The sequence below is a fragment of the Pristis pectinata genome, chromosome 4 (assembly GCF_009764475.1).
Source record: "Pristis pectinata isolate sPriPec2 chromosome 4, sPriPec2.1.pri, whole genome shotgun sequence".
Classification (NCBI taxonomy): domain Eukaryota; kingdom Metazoa; phylum Chordata; class Chondrichthyes; order Rhinopristiformes; family Pristidae; genus Pristis; species Pristis pectinata.
Genome location: NC_067408.1, coordinates 22,120,353 through 22,136,181, shown reverse-complemented (window position 1 = coordinate 22,136,181; position 15,829 = coordinate 22,120,353). Strand labels below are relative to the sequence as shown.

The following is a 15,829-nucleotide window of genomic DNA, read 5'->3' as shown; positions in this document are numbered from 1 at the left end:
TGCAAGTTCTCGTAGTTGTCAGTATGCAAGGCAGCAGGTGCATTGTTGAAGTCTCCTTTTAAAGCAACGCTTCCAAATATAGGGGTTTGCTCTACTATAGGGATGTTGCACTGGTGGGATGACTCAGGAAGTGTGCAACTAGGGGTCAGAAGGGCCTGGGCAGGCTGGTGAAAAACAGTGCCTACTGTAGGCCTGCTTTTGGTGTGTGGAAACCATAGAAACTTTCTAAGGCTCCAGCCAGACACTCCTGGCAGGAGGTCTCTGTAAAGACATGAGTGTAGTCTCTGAACACCTGCACTATTTAGAAGCTTATGATATAGCGAAATGCCTGTGCTCACTCTACCTGGTCCTTTTAAAGCAACACTTCCAACTAAAGAGGTGGAAAAACAGATGTAGTCTCTTCTCCTTCAGTATGTGCATGTGTGACAGTTGCAAAACATAAAGGAACAGCAGACTATAAAATGTGACAGAGATCAGCAGCAGCAGTCCAGTAATATCCTGAAGCTAGGAACCCAAGAGTGACAGTAACCTTGACTTCCACAACCGAAACAACTAAATCATATGAAGTGCTCATTGAGGACAAAGATCTCAGAGACAACATGGAATCTTGGCCCTCTAAATAAAATAGTTTCAAGTAAACCTTGCTGTTCTGTAAGTGTGGCTTTTCAGACTTATGAGTTTGAAAATTTCACTGCAGCGAACTGTAGCATGTTGGACTACTGTTGATGTTATTTTTGTAGTATGCTGGGTGGAGAAGGTTTCATGCTGAATACACAGAGGGAATGAAGATTTAACAGCAAAAAAGTCAAGATTTGCAATGGGCACCAAGGGCCCCAGAAATGTGCACAAAATTGCTCTGCTTCTGGTTAGCTTAAATTTTAGGAGCAGAGCATGGTTGTTTTTTTTTCAGTTGTCTTGATGAATTTTTAGCCCAAGATGTGCAAGAACTGTCTGTGTGCAATCATCCCAAAGTAATGAGAAAACTGGGCATGTATGAATTTATTTTTATTGATAGTTCAAAGTTGCAAATGTGGTCGTTCTAGTCAGGGACTACCAGAACATCTGAGGAAGATAGATTTTAATTGAGTGATTAAGATTTATTGTGAAACCTAGTTTAATATCCTTGTCAATGGATGGTGTGGGTGGGATTTTTATTTCAAAGATAAGAGAGTCGTGAAAAAACAAAAAGATGCTAGAGGAACTCAGCAGGTCAGGCAGCATCCGTGGAGAAAAACAGATGGTCAATGTTTTGGGTCAGGACCCTTCTTCAGGACTGAAGATAGGAAAAGGGGAAGCCCAATATATCGAGGTGGGGGGGGGAACAGAGCAGTGATAAGTGGACAAAAGAGAGGAGGCAGGGGGGAGGTGAGGAGAGCAGACCCACTGGGGGATGGGTCAAAGGTATGGAGGTAGGCAGCATGGACAGAGGGGAGGAGAGGAAAAGGAGAGAGAAAAATAAATTGGGGGGGGAGAAAAAAGAGAGATGGGCTAAGAAAGGGAAGAAAAGAAAAGAGGCATGGTGGGGATATTGGTTTACTTAAAGTGGGAAAGTGGGAGAATTCGATGTTCATGCCATTAGACTGTGAACATTGAATTCTCCCACTTTAAGTAAACCAACCCCCTCCCCTCCCCCACCTCTTATTTTCTTTTCTCCCCTTTCCTGACCTCTCTCTCTTTTTTCTGCTCACCATTTTTTCCTCTCTCCTTTTCCTCTCCTCCCCTCCCCCATGCTGCCTGTCTCCATACCTTTGACCCATCCCCCAGTGGACCTGCTCTCCCCTCCTCCCCCACACCTGCCTATCACTATCTCTTACCCGCATCTACCTATCACCACCTTGTACCCATCCCGCCTCCCCTCTTCTCTCCACCTATCACTGCTCTGCTTTTCCCTTCTATATATTGGGCTTCCCCTTTTCCTATCTTCAGTCCTGAAGAAGGGTCCTGACCTGAAACACTGACCGCCTGCTTTTCTCCACGGATGCTGCCTGACCTGCTGAGTTCCTCCAGCATCTTGTTTTTTTTCATCTAGATTCCAGCATCTGCAGTCCTTTATTTCTCTGGTATAAGAGGGTGGTACTTGAGGACAGCAGCAGCTGCTTATTTTTATTGCCAGTGGCAATACCTGTGGAGGAATTTTAAAATGAGAATAAAAATGTTGATATTGATGCTGTAGTCTAAGGTATGAAGAGCAAATGGAGGTTAATGAGGAAAACAGTAATAATTATGCTTGGAAAGACTCAATTATATAAAATTGTTCACACCCTCTAGACGTTCCAATAAGCCTTACTACTTTTAAAATGTGGCAATTCATAGCATAAGAAAATTGTTAGTGAATTTGCAGACAGGAAACTCACATGTCCAGATAATTATTCAGTTCATTTGGCTGCAGCATTGCTGATTAAACAACAAACATTGGTGAGGGCACAGGAGATAACTTGCTGATTTGTTTTCAAAATTATGCCATATAATCATTTACAACCTTCTCAGAGAAAAGACAAGGCCGCTTCATAATAGCTCTTCTGAAAAAAGACTTCTTGATGAAGAGCAGAACTCCCAAAGGTTTATAGACCAGGAAGGTGGTGGGTTATGGGGAAAGAATTGCTTCAAAAGAGCTAAACAGATATGATAGGTGAAATGTACCCTTCATCTGCTGTAACCTCCCATTGTTCTGTGACAAGTCCTGGTTCATTTGCTGTTTTGATATCCAACAGGCAGCTCAATAGTTACTGTCTCCATGTAAAAGCAGACACCAGGGAGGTAAAGTTAGATATCATCGATCTTTGAATATTGTCTGCATACTTGATTTTTTTGCAGCATTTGGCACGAGAGCAGTCTATTCTGCAACTTTTCCCTTATGAAAATTGGGAATGGGCCTAATGCATAATACTTAGGACTTTAAAGAAAATGGGTTCCAAAAGCCCCAAATGGTTTTACAATAAAAGAAACGTATCAATTGTTTGAAGTCCATAACAAACTTTGATGTTCAATGCAGCATGATCATAGTTTAACAAGAAAAAAATGTTGAACAAGAACCTTTTACTTTGATTTGGCTGTTTTCTGGACTATTTAGTACCAAAGCACCTGTTACATTATGTTTCATTTTGTGGGTAAAATCTTTAGAAACTCTAAGCTGTGACCATGTGACCTAAATGGTATGTACCAGTCCTCATTGAGGGGTCAGCGGTGGAAAGGGTGAGCAACATTAAGTTCCTGGGCGTCAATGTCTCAGAGGATCTATCTTGGGCCCAACACATTGATGCAATCATGAAGAAGGCACACCAGTGGCTCTACTTCATTAGGAGTTTGAGGAGATTTGGTGTGTCACCGAAGACTCTTGCAAATTTCTACAGATGTACGGCAGAGAGCATTCTGACTGGTTGCATCACCGGCTGGTATAAAGGCTCCAATGCGCGCATCGAAAGAGGCTGCACGGGGTTGTAGACTCAGCCAGGTCGATCACGGGCACAACCTCCCCACCATCAAGGACATCTTCAAGAGGCAGTGCCTCAAGAAGGTGGCATCCATCATTAAGGACCTCACCATTCGGGACATGCCCTCTTCGCGTTACTACCATCAGAGAGGAGGTACAGGAGCCTGAAGACCCACACTCAATGTTTTAGGAACAGCTTCTTCCCCTCAGCCATCAGATTTCTGAACATTCCATGAAGACTACCTCATTATTCCTCTTTTGCACTTTTTTTTAACTTATAGTAATTTTTATGTCTTGCACTGTACTGCCGCCGCAAAACAACAAATTTCACGACGTATGACGGTGATGATAAACCTGATTCTGAATAAGCACTTAGATCGTTCTTATTTTATTTTTCACTTGGTATCTTGCTCTAGATTTTGTGCAAATCTGTCCATCAATTTTTATACCAGGAAGGACAATTTAACTCAATGTTAACTCCCCATGAACATTACCCCAAAACTTAGTCAACCTCATTACCAGTACAGAACTGGCTTTCCTGCATACCAATTAAATTAGTCAGATGCTGAATGCAATGGAATTTCTTTTCTATCCCCTTGAGATTTTTCCAAACATTTTCCAATAATGACCGTATTCAGGCATTTGCTGATACCGTTCATATAAGGATAGACAAGGCAAGGTACTGTATGTCACTGAAAAAATGTTTTAACTCGGCAACTCGTATGCCTACCCAGCTGAGATTAGTCATGTAGCCTGTGGACAGCACTGCTAATGTAAACTTAAAGTACTATACTTTGTTTTCGACTGTATCTATGTAAATTACATTACTAAATGAAAGAAAATGAGCAAGTCTTACAATCCTTGATCCTCCTGCTCCATTCAATAACAACATGGCAAAAGTTTACTTGAACTTTACTCTTGCAATTAATCTTCATTTTTTTTTGGTGTGCAAAAATCTAGCTCAATTTTGAATATAGTCAACAATGGAGTTACCAATATTCATAACCTTTTATATGAAGAAATTTCTCATCTCAGTACCAAATGTTCAATGTCTTTTTTTAAAAAAATCAAATTATTTGTCATCTTTTGTTGTCACTTAGTCTGCCCAATATGAGGAAACACTGGAATTCATGGAAAATTACACATTTCTTCCTTTATCTGTTGGTGTCTTATGCAGCACAAATTTGCTAGTCTAAGGAAGAATATAAAAATGCAATCAAAGAAACTGCAACAATCTCAAATCTTATGAACCAGATATGGTTGCATACATAGTTGGTCTTTTAAAGCTCCCTTGTTAAACCATTGATTAGACACCATCTGAAAATAGATAATTTTGCCACATTCCTTCATCTGTGGAATGATCTTAATATCTGGATGTTGATAAATAGACATGGGAGCTGGAAACCCAATAAATTTGAAACAAAAATAGAAAATACTGAAGAACTCAGCCAGTTAAGCAGCATCTGTGGACAGAGAAAATGGTTAACATACAGGAAGCTGTGGGCAACAATGCCATTGGATAGAATCTTGATGATATTGAAAGAAAAAGCCCTAAAAATTAAACAAAGCTCTCTTCCCACATGATGCATTCAACAGGATTCATCAAGACACAGCAGCAGAAGAACTTTAGGAATGCATAGAGAAGGTAGCAATTCAGTAGAACTTACTTCACTTTCAATTTATTAAAAAATACCTGGCAAGACTGACAATCCATATCAAAAAGCTGAGCTTTTATTAAATGGTTCCATGGGTTTCCCAAGAGTTACTAAATGGTAATCAAATTTCCAAGGTGATGAGCCCATAAAAACAAAAAGCTGCTGTTAAGAATCAACATTTTGACTGACGAAATGTTTCATTATGTACTTGCAGAACAGCAAGCAGCAGTGGAATGGCAATTCTATAAGCCACTGCCAAGCTAATTTTATTAATTAGACATACCTGCTGCTGCAGCCTTGGTAGTCATTGCAACCTAGGGATTTGAAGCACGATGGTAGATTTATCAAGCTGTTTTAGCCAGAAGTGTTTAGACTTGTAAATTGATTTTACCCTCCACTGTAATTGAAATCTATGTGTACGTGATATGAATTACATATTTTCAATAAAAAATGTTACAAATTAGGTTTTAGTCTCACAATGGAAGATGACATCCTGACTCTAATTTTCTTTCACAAAATATGCAGCAGAGACAGACCAAGAATATGAAAGAACAAGAAAATTCTATCAGTTTTCTCAATTATGAAATGTTAAAATTCTCTGCAAATGATCAGGCTTCAGTGTTTTATAGGATTTTACTCTTATTGCCTGAGGCACGATGTCACACAGTTGGTATGGACTTATTACCATACAGCTGCCAACTACAAAATATCCATCAAATTAATGTTACAGACTAGTGGCCTATTAAGTTAACTGGCATACAATGAGTTGGGTTATTGAACACATACATCAATACTAATGAATAGGTCCTAGCACTTTGTTTTCAAAGATCTAATGTTATTTAACATCACAAACCACAAGCAAGATGTTTTGGCAATGCAATTAACTGTGCTGTTCTTGGATATTGTTGACTGAGTAGGAATCAATATTTTTTTCAGAAACAACTTTACAATCATTAAACCTTCAGTGCAGTGTCATTATACATTAGCATCATGGAATATACTGGGAACTGCTATTGGCTAAAAAAAAGTCTCTGATAGTTCCAGTAAGAAAATATGTTCAAAAGAAAATTCAATAAGTACTCACCAGGGGAAAAAATATAGAGGTATGGCAAAAAAGCAGGGAAGTAGAATTATTTTGAAAACTCTATTAAAGAAGTGGGTCAGTCTCACGTCTATTGTCATATACACAAGTATAGTGACACACAGGTACAATGAAAAATTTGCTTACAGGAGCATCACAGGCACATAGATTCAGACAACAACATATAGAACATAAGTTACACATTAATTAAATGAGAAACACTATGATGCTCAGTCATAGAACTGGAACTCAGCAGGCCAGGCAGCATCCATGGAAAAAAGCAAGTGGTCAACGTTTTGGGTCAAGACCCTTCTTCAGGACTGAAGATAGGAAAAGGGGAAGCCCAATATATAGGAGGGAAAAGCAGAGCAGTGATAGGTGGACAAAAGAGGGGAGGCAGGGTGGGCACAAAGTGGTGATAGGTAGATGCAGGTAAGAGACAGTGATAGGCAGGTGCGGGGGAGGAGGGGAGAGCAGATCCGCCGGGCAATGGGTCAACAGTAAGGAGAAAAAAAAGGGGGTAGAAAAAAGAGAGATATGCTAGGAAAGGGAAGAAAAGAAGAGGCATGGTTGGGGGGTGGGGGGGAAGGGGTGTGTGGGGATTAATTAAAGTGGGAGAATTCAATGTTCGTGCCATTAGGCTGCAAGATTCCAAGACAGAAAATGAGGTGCTGTTCCTCCAGTTTGCTCTTGGAATTCTCCTGGCAGTGGAGGAGGCCGAGAAGGTGGTCTGGACTCAACGTGGCAGTAGAGGATGCCATGGATAGACATGTCAGTGTGGGATAGGATGTGGAATTGAAGTGGATGACCATCAGGAGATCCTTGGCTTTTGCGGCGGATGGAGCGAAGGTACTGGACGAAGCAGTCACCCAATCTGCGTTGTGTCTCACTGATGTACAGGAGGCCGCACCAGGAGCACCGGATGCAATAAATGACACCATTGGATTCACAAGTGAAGCACTGCCTCCCTTGGAAGGACTGGCTAGGGTCCTGAATGGTGGTGAGGGAGGAGGTGTAGGGACAGGTGTAGCACTTAGAACCAACTAGTTCCCCTCCACTGCCACCGTCTTCCATCTGGCTGAACTGGTACTCACCCTCAACAACTTCTCTTTCGGCTCCTCCCACTTTCTCCAAACCAAAGGTGTAGCCATGGGCATTCGCATGGGCCCCAGCTATGCCTGCCTTTTCATTGGCTATGTGGAAAAGCCCATGTTCCAAACCTAGTCCGGTAACACTCCCCAACTCTTTCTCTGCTACATTGACAACTGCATTGGGGTTGCTTCCTGTACCCATGCTGAGCACATCAATTTGATCAACTTTGCCTCCAACTTCCACCCTGCGCTCAAATTTATTTGGTCCATCTCCGACACTTATCTCTCCTTTCTGGATTTCTCTGTCTCCATCTCTGAAGATAGATTATCCACCAACATCTTTTACAAACCCACTGACTCCCACAGTTACCTTGACTACACTTCTTCCCACCCTGTCACTTGCAAGGATGCCTTTCCCTTCTCCCTCTGCCTCCACTGCATCTATTCCCATTATGAGGCTTTCCATGGCATCTGAGATGACCACCATTTTCAGTAATTGGGGTTTCCCTTCCACCTCTGTCAATGCTGCCCTCACCCGCATCTCCTCCATTTCCTGTACATCAGCTCTTACCCCCACCCTCCCCCCCAACATAGCAGTGACAGGGATCCCCTTGTCCTCACCTACCACCCCATGAGCCTTCGCATCCAACACATCATTCTCCACAACTTCCGTCATCTCCAACGGGACCCCACCACCAGGCACATCTTCCCCTCCCCCCTCTCTCTGTTTTCCGTAGGGACCGCTCTCTCTGCAACTCGCTTGTCCACTCATCCCTCCCCGCAGATGACCCTCCTGGCACTTATGTCTGCAACCACACTAAGTGCCACACCTGTCCCTACACCTCCTCCCTCACCACCATTCAGGGCCCTAGACGGGCCTTCCAGGTGAGGCAGCACTTCACCTGTGAATCCGAGGGTGTCATTTAATGCATCCGGTGCTCCCGGTGCAGCCTCTTGTACATCGGTGAGATCCAACACAGACTGGGTGACCGCTTCGTCGAGCACCTTCGATCTGTCCACCACAAAAGCAAGGATCTCCCGGTGGCCATCCACTTCAATTCCACATCATACTCCCATACTGATATGTCTATCCATGGCCTCCTCTACTGCCATGTTGAGGCCAGACATAAGCTGGAGGAACAACACATGAGATTCCGCCTTGGGAGTCTCCAACCTGACGGCTTCAACGTCAATTTCTCTAACTTCCGGTAACCCCTCCCCTCTTCTTCCCCCCTTTTTTCTCTCCCTTTTCCCCCCTTCTTTCTCTTCTTTCATTCCTGTGGCCCCCTCCCTCCTTCTCTTTCCCCTTCCCCCACCCACATGACCTGCCCATCTATTCCCCACCTCCTTCCCTTTGTTCAATGGTCCACTGTCCTCTCCTACTGGATTCCTTCTTCAGCCCTTTGGCCTCTGCTGCCTTTCACCTCACAGCTTCTTACATCTCCCCCCTCCCCTACCCACCTGGACTCACCTATCACCTGCTTGTGTGTGCTCCTCACCCTCCCCCGACCTTTTTATTCTGGCTTCTGCCCTCTTCCTTTCCAGTCCTGATGAAGGGTCTCGACCCGAAACGTCAACTGTTTATTTCCCTCCATAGATGCTGCCTGACCTGCTGAGTTCCTCCAGCATTTTGTGTGTGTTGCTTCAGATTCCAGCATCTGCAGAATCTCTTGTGTCTCTATGCAGTTTGCAGGTTCTCCCTCTCACTGCATGGGATGCTGCAGTTTCTTCCCACAGTGCAAAGACATGCCCATTGATAGATTGATTGGCCACTGTAAGTTGTCCCTAGTGTGTATGTAGGTGGCAGAATCTGACGGGTGTTGTGGGGAGAATAAACTGGGATTAATCTAGGTTTAGTGTAAATAGTTGCTGATGGTCATCGAGGACTCAGTGGTCTGGATGGGAATGGAAAGTTTCCATGTTCTATCACTCTGTTAAACTTAAAACAAAATTGCAGTAGTTTTTTATACACAAATGAATACTCAAATAAAAAGTTAGTAATTTGGCAGAGCAAATCAGTCAATATGAAAATACCTGATAGCTTGAACTGAGCTTTAAGAATCTACATTGAATTCAACCACATACAATTCCCAACCTTGAATAAGATTCCAGGGAGTCTATCAATGGTTTTGGACCAACATTTGCTTCAGCAGAGTATCTAACAGAGTCTGCAATTTAGGTTTTGGATATCCTTTGCATGACAGGTTGCTGAGAGTGCAAGTCTGATAACACAGGATTGAGGGAATGGGATTTCTGGAACCAAAGTAAACAAAATAAAACAACTTTGCAACTCCCTAACCAATTATATCGGAAGATTATGAAATAAATAATGCAAGGAGTGAAAAAGAAGAATTCAATGGTAAAGCAAATATCAAATAAGAAATAAAGGGTAGATATTTGAGGGAGAGGGAATGAGATCAAGGAAAAAAAAAATGTAAGAAAGGAATTTTCTTTATATCTAAGTTTTAATGTTTCAAGAAGTGAAACATTAATACGTGAAAGTTAATTTCACTGCCTGGGAGTTGTTTGGCTGTAATCTACAAATATCACATTGTTTAAATTACCCTGACTTGGTTTAGTTCTTACCTAATATTCAAACAATACCCTCATCCTATTCAGTGTATCTCAAATAGTAAGATGGACAACACAATGTCATTTTCTTGAAGCTGCTGGCAAACTCAGACAATGTATTCACATTAGCAATGCATTTGTTATATGATTCACAGATATCACAACACTACAACATTATTCCAGGTCCTGAACTGATTCTGGGGGAATTAATGTAAATCCGCACTAGGTATATTGCATGGCTTTAACACTGCAAAGATTAATTTCAGTGTTCTGTCAAATCGTTAAAAAATGCTTGGGGAATACAGACAGGGTTTATTTAAATGCCTCGAGGCACAAAATTGATTAAAATATTTAGATTGTGTACACAGTCCCATTATACTTTCTCCTGGATGGGAGATTAACATTAACATGGGGCAGCATATATATAAGAAACCACATTATGTAGCTGGGAGTGAAATGTGTTCTCAATTTCAGTGGCTCATGCACCATTGCCAATCGAGAATTCAGATGACTTGTTGGTGCTAAAGAGTAGTCCAGGGATGATTTATATTGTAATTTTCTTCCATTCCCTCTCTCCCTGTGTTGAACTGCCCAATGTAAACTCTATGTTTTATTAATCACGTAACAGAGAATAAATAACCCAGCATTTGAATAATCCAATATGTGATTGAACATTCCAGAGATCTTGTGGCACTGTCTGGTAAAACTAAGTAGCAATTTCCAGAGTCTCTATTTTGAAAATTGATTTTACTCTCCTCTCTGGAAGTCTTTAGCTGCCTGTAAAGGCATGGTCCAACAGTTACAGAAGAATCAAATAATTATTGTGGGACAGAAGGAGAATGTATTGACTCCTTCCAGTTGGCCCTCTTCCCTTACTCATTCCCCATGGCCTTGCAATGATTTATAGTATTATTATTTATTATAATGTTTATTTATTATTAGTCACATGCACATCAAAACACACAGTGAAATGTGGCTTTTTGTGTTAACAACCAACACAGTCTGAGAATGTGCTGGAGGCAGCCTGCAAGTGTCACCATGCTTCCGGAGCCAACAGTAGCATGCCCATATGTCTTTTGGAATGTGGGAGAAAACTCACGCAGTCACGGGGAGAACATACAAACATACAGACAGCGGCGGAATTGAACCCAGGTCGCTGGCACTATAATAGCGTTATGCTATCCGCTACACTACCGTGGTACCACCCTGAAATAACTATTCTATTCCCTTTTGGAAGTCTCGATTGACTCTGTTTCCAACATCCTTTCAGACAGTGAATTCCAGATATCCCCTTTACAAACATATCCCCTCTATCTTTGGCTCACCACTATAAATTTGTGCCTCTGGTCCTTGAACCATTCACTAATCACTGCTCCTCTTTATTACTCCAAATCTGTTATTATCTTGTATGCCTCCATCAACTCTTATTGGTATCCTCACACACAAGACATGAAAATAAGTGCCAGGCGGCCAATTTACTTCTCAGCTTGGCACAGGAATGTCAGATTCCATTCCCACTCAGCACTAATGTATATGAAGTTTCCACACAAATTACTGCTTACCAATCAAGTGCAGGAGCCCCTGACAACCATCTCCTTAAGGTAAGTGCATTATGGTCAGTTATATCCTCCCTGTTTCTGCCCTCCCTCAATACAACTACACATGGAACAAATTTATTTCCAGCTTTAATCTGAAATATTATTTCTTATGGGGGTTTGATCATAAAACATGCCCAGGCTACAAGAACAAGGTAAGTGATTTGGTTTAACCAGAATTTATGCAAATATGTTTCCTTTACTTACAATCAAGCTGTTGAATGCCACTCTCTGGAAAGGGATGCTACCACAGTGCATCACTAACTCGTTATGACTTTCAAAACCAGTAAGCTGCTGCTGGGAACAGATGCTTTCTGATTGCTCCACAAGTCTTGTACTCTTCTGCTTCAGATCTGACGTACTATTCTGGAGGTTGGTGATGGAGCCTGAGCTCTCCAGTGGTAGCCCATCCTTATCCAGGAAGTCTGGCTGTGTACGAGTAGATAAGTGCTTGGCTAAATGAAAAATCATTCAGGAAAATTATCAGAAAATCTGCACGATTATTAAATTTCAAGCTATTAACATACATTAAACATTTCATTGTGAGAGTTCACCAGATTCAAACATATGGACATTGGAAAGAATGGAGTGGGAAATGCCGACTGCAAAAGCGTCTTACTCAGCAAACGTGCAGACCATGTACTTGTCATCACAAATGTCATTGCAACATAACACAAGTTCAAAAGAACATGGCAACACCCCTGCCTGAAATAATTGCATAATTATCCTACGGATCTGACACTTAAAAGAACCTCTCCCCCCACCATATCACAGGTATCATAAACAGAATTGACTACTGTTGGGATTAGCTACAGTTTTGAATGATTGACCCTGCCCATCCAGGCTGAATCATTTCATTCTCTTTGAATCATTTCAAAGAGAATTAAAAGTCTCTAGCATAAAGATCTCCAAATACAATGTGCTGAATGAGAAACTTGCCAAACTGACAACTGAAACTGATGATACTAATGTTCAGACAGATATGGACACCATAATAATCCACCTGTGAGGCTTTCAAGAAAGTAATTGGCTTTACCTAAAAATATCCAAAAATATTTCATAATCTGTGGAGTTTCTTCAGTGCAACCAAGACTGTGTTTGGAAAGCTCTCATTGATTCGCCACTTTTAGATTGGATTATTGCAGTACACTTCTCAAAGGAAAAGTGTTAATTAAGAAGTGCTGGAAGGAGCACGATAAAATAGCTCTTGAACTAGCAATAAATGATGACAGATGAAACTATCCAATATGTCCCACAACATGCGTTATGAAAACTCTTACCAATCCAACAAACCCTGAAGTTCACAAGGCACAGATCAAATGAAAAGTGTCAAAGCACCTGACCCTATTGGCATATCTACAGATGTGTTTAGAGTCTGTGATGAAACCATGATCAACAATCACCACACATTATTTCTCCAAGTCTGGAAAACTGAGGAAATATATGTTTACCTCATGCCAACACCTTCACTATTTTCAGTAAGATTGACTACAGAAACTATTGAGGTACTGTCACAGAATGTTGCTTAACTCCAGTTATGATCTTGAATATCATGGAATTCCATAGCAGAATCACTGCAGATGATGGAGACAGTCATCTGGTAAGGAAATAATCTGAGATGGCAATCAATTTCTCTGGGCAGCTGAATTCCAATAAGTATTCCTTTAGGTCTAATGGTTTACAGAATCAGAGGATTTGGTCAGACCAAAGGCTGTATACAGTACCCACTGTCATACTTGGAATTTTTCCTTGATATGCCACCTGCAAGAAGTCTGTAGTATCTCTGGACAGTTTGAAGACACATTGAGATCAGGACAGGATTTCTTTGGGAAGAGGGAGAAGACAGGTCAGCAAGATTCAAGCAAGTATCCTTCATTCAGTGAGAGAGCAGCAGTACATGGGTTTACTCTCAACATTGTAAAAACAAAGATAGTTCACCAACCAGCTCTATGCCAATCAACTCACCAAGGAAAGATCTTCACTGATGGATGGGAGCTGTGGAATGCTGAACTCCAAGTCTCTCACTAGTGGCTTCTCTCACAGAAGGCTAACATTGATGAGGCAATTGAGAACAGGACCCAATGTTCCACCATTTAAATTGTAAGATTGAATCATCAAATGTTCAATGTCCATGACATCAGGACACAAAAAAAAGCTTTTAGTACACAAGACCGTGGTAAGCCTGGCTCTTCTCTACAGCTGGGAAACTGGAATCTTCTCTCAGAACTAAATGATGAGCCTGAAATTCCTTTACCACAACCACCTCTGAATGGCCATTTTTGTACAGTGGAATGATTGGGATACAAATGCCGGCAACCTTTTCAATGCCAAAACTACCAGTATTGAAGCAATGATTATTCATCTAGCTGAGGTGTGTACGTGCCTCTCGTGTGTCTATTTAGATAACTTAGCCAAGAAGTAAGGGTCAAAAGAGCCAGATGAAAAACTTTGAACTCAATCCTGAAAGTGAACATCAAGAAGTGTAGCACGTATACCAGATACGAACAGGTTAGCCTATGGCAAGGCCACACGGCATCATGGGAAGACAACCCATTTTGAAGACAACTGTGTCACCTGGGAGGTGGAACAACAGCAGAGAAAAAAACAGGCATCACAGTTCCCACCATTCTGTGGTTTTTGCCAGACAATCTGTGGCTTAAGGATCAGACTTCACAACCATCATCACACTCACCGACAATCCTATACCTTAAAATCATCCTCAACTCTGAGGAATCACCAACAATGATGACCATCTTAACCCGGATCAAAATGGCTTGGGTTAACAACTCAGAAATTGCTACAATCAAATGTATGTTGGCACCAAATTGAGAAGATCATTTTAATGTATCATGGGATTGAATGGGAAATTAATAAGAAAAGCCAATCTGGTCCAATAATGGGTACTTCAAATCATCAGGAATTTCTGAAAAGAAGAAAATGGCTAGAAACTGCTTCTCCAAATTACTCAATCCAATGGATACCAAGTATCTATCCAACTTATAGCTTAAGGTTATCTGTTGTATCTGGAGATCATATACATTCTGCTTTACTGAACACTTGCAGCTCATTTAATCACCTGAGGAACAGAGACTAAATCAAAAATACAATGAATTTTCTTTTAATTTCTGTGTAAGTTAATTGAATATATTAATATTCATAAGGTTGTGATCCTTACTATTTTCATCATGTCGGAACTCTGTGCCCATAATAGTGCAGTGACGGAAGGCCATTTTGTTTTCAGTGAGGGTTCCTGTCTTATCAGAGAAAATATATTGTATCTGACCAAGATCTTCAGCGATATTCAAAGCTCGGCACTCCAGGCGTGTATTGGTCCTTTCATCATACAGATCAACATCATTGCAAATGAAGAATATCTGACCCAACTTTACTAGCTCAATGGAAACGTATAAAGAGATAGGGATTAAGATCTGTCAATAAAAGCAAAAAATAATTCAGCAACCAATTTCACAGAGAACTATATGAATATTCTTGAACAACCTTTTTATGAAATTAATGCAATTAATTACCATTACCATTAATTACCATTCAAATGGTAGAATATTTTACATTCTACCATTTGAATGTGCAATTGTCTGCAGCTTGGCAAGCTACTCCAACACAACTTGAATATTGTTCTGAAATCACTTTAGGTCTCTGAAGCTTTGATTTCACACAAATAAGTAAAATAAAGACCCATTAATAACTGTCTCTGCTTCTCAGAATCAGATTTATTATCACTGATATATGACATGAAATTTGTTGTTTTGTGGCAGCAGTACAGTGCAAAGACATAAAAATCTGTAAAATACCAAAACAAATAAATAGTGCAAAAGAAAGGAATAACGAGGTAGTGTTCATGGCTCGTTCAGAAATCTGATAGCGGAGGGAAAAAAGCTGTTCCTAACTCATTGAGTGTGGGTCTTCAGGTTCCTGTACCTCCTTCCTGATGATAGTAATGAGAAGAGGGCATATCCTGGATGGGGAGGGACAATGATGGATGCTGCCTTCTTGAGGCGCCACCTCTTGAAGGTGTCCTCGGTGGTGGGGAGGGTTGTGCCTGTGACGGAGCTGGCTGAGTCTATAACCCTCTGCAGCCTTCTTTCTATAACCTTCTTTCAGGAGAATACCTACTGTATGTCCCCCCAAAAATACATATATAACCTCTGCTAGAGAAGCATAAGCCTGCTAGTTTATCAAACTGATACTAAATGCACATTGCATAATGCACTGTAAAGTTACATTTGTAATGAATATTTGTTTTGAATCAGTAACCAGTCTTGCACAGGTAACACACACTGTAGTCTGATCAATGGAAATAAAATTCAGTCTTTGTACAGATATAGGATGGCATCATTTAAGCTAAGAACAAGCTAACTAAAGGAGGTGAAAGTTAGTGCACTGTGGTA

The 15,829-nt window shown here is 41.1% G+C and overlaps 1 protein-coding gene across 1 annotated transcript in view; it reads right to left on the bottom strand.

Moving 5' to 3' along the window:
* The window catches only part of LOC127569752 (phospholipid-transporting ATPase VB-like), a 256,997-nt gene that overhangs the window by 62,431 nt on the left and 178,737 nt on the right, over window positions 1-15,829 (bottom strand). The window contains 2 exon segments of the mRNA XM_052014600.1: window positions 11,631-11,878; window positions 14,599-14,851. Of these exon segments, the coding sequence (XP_051870560.1) occupies window positions 11,631-11,878; window positions 14,599-14,851 (501 nt within the window).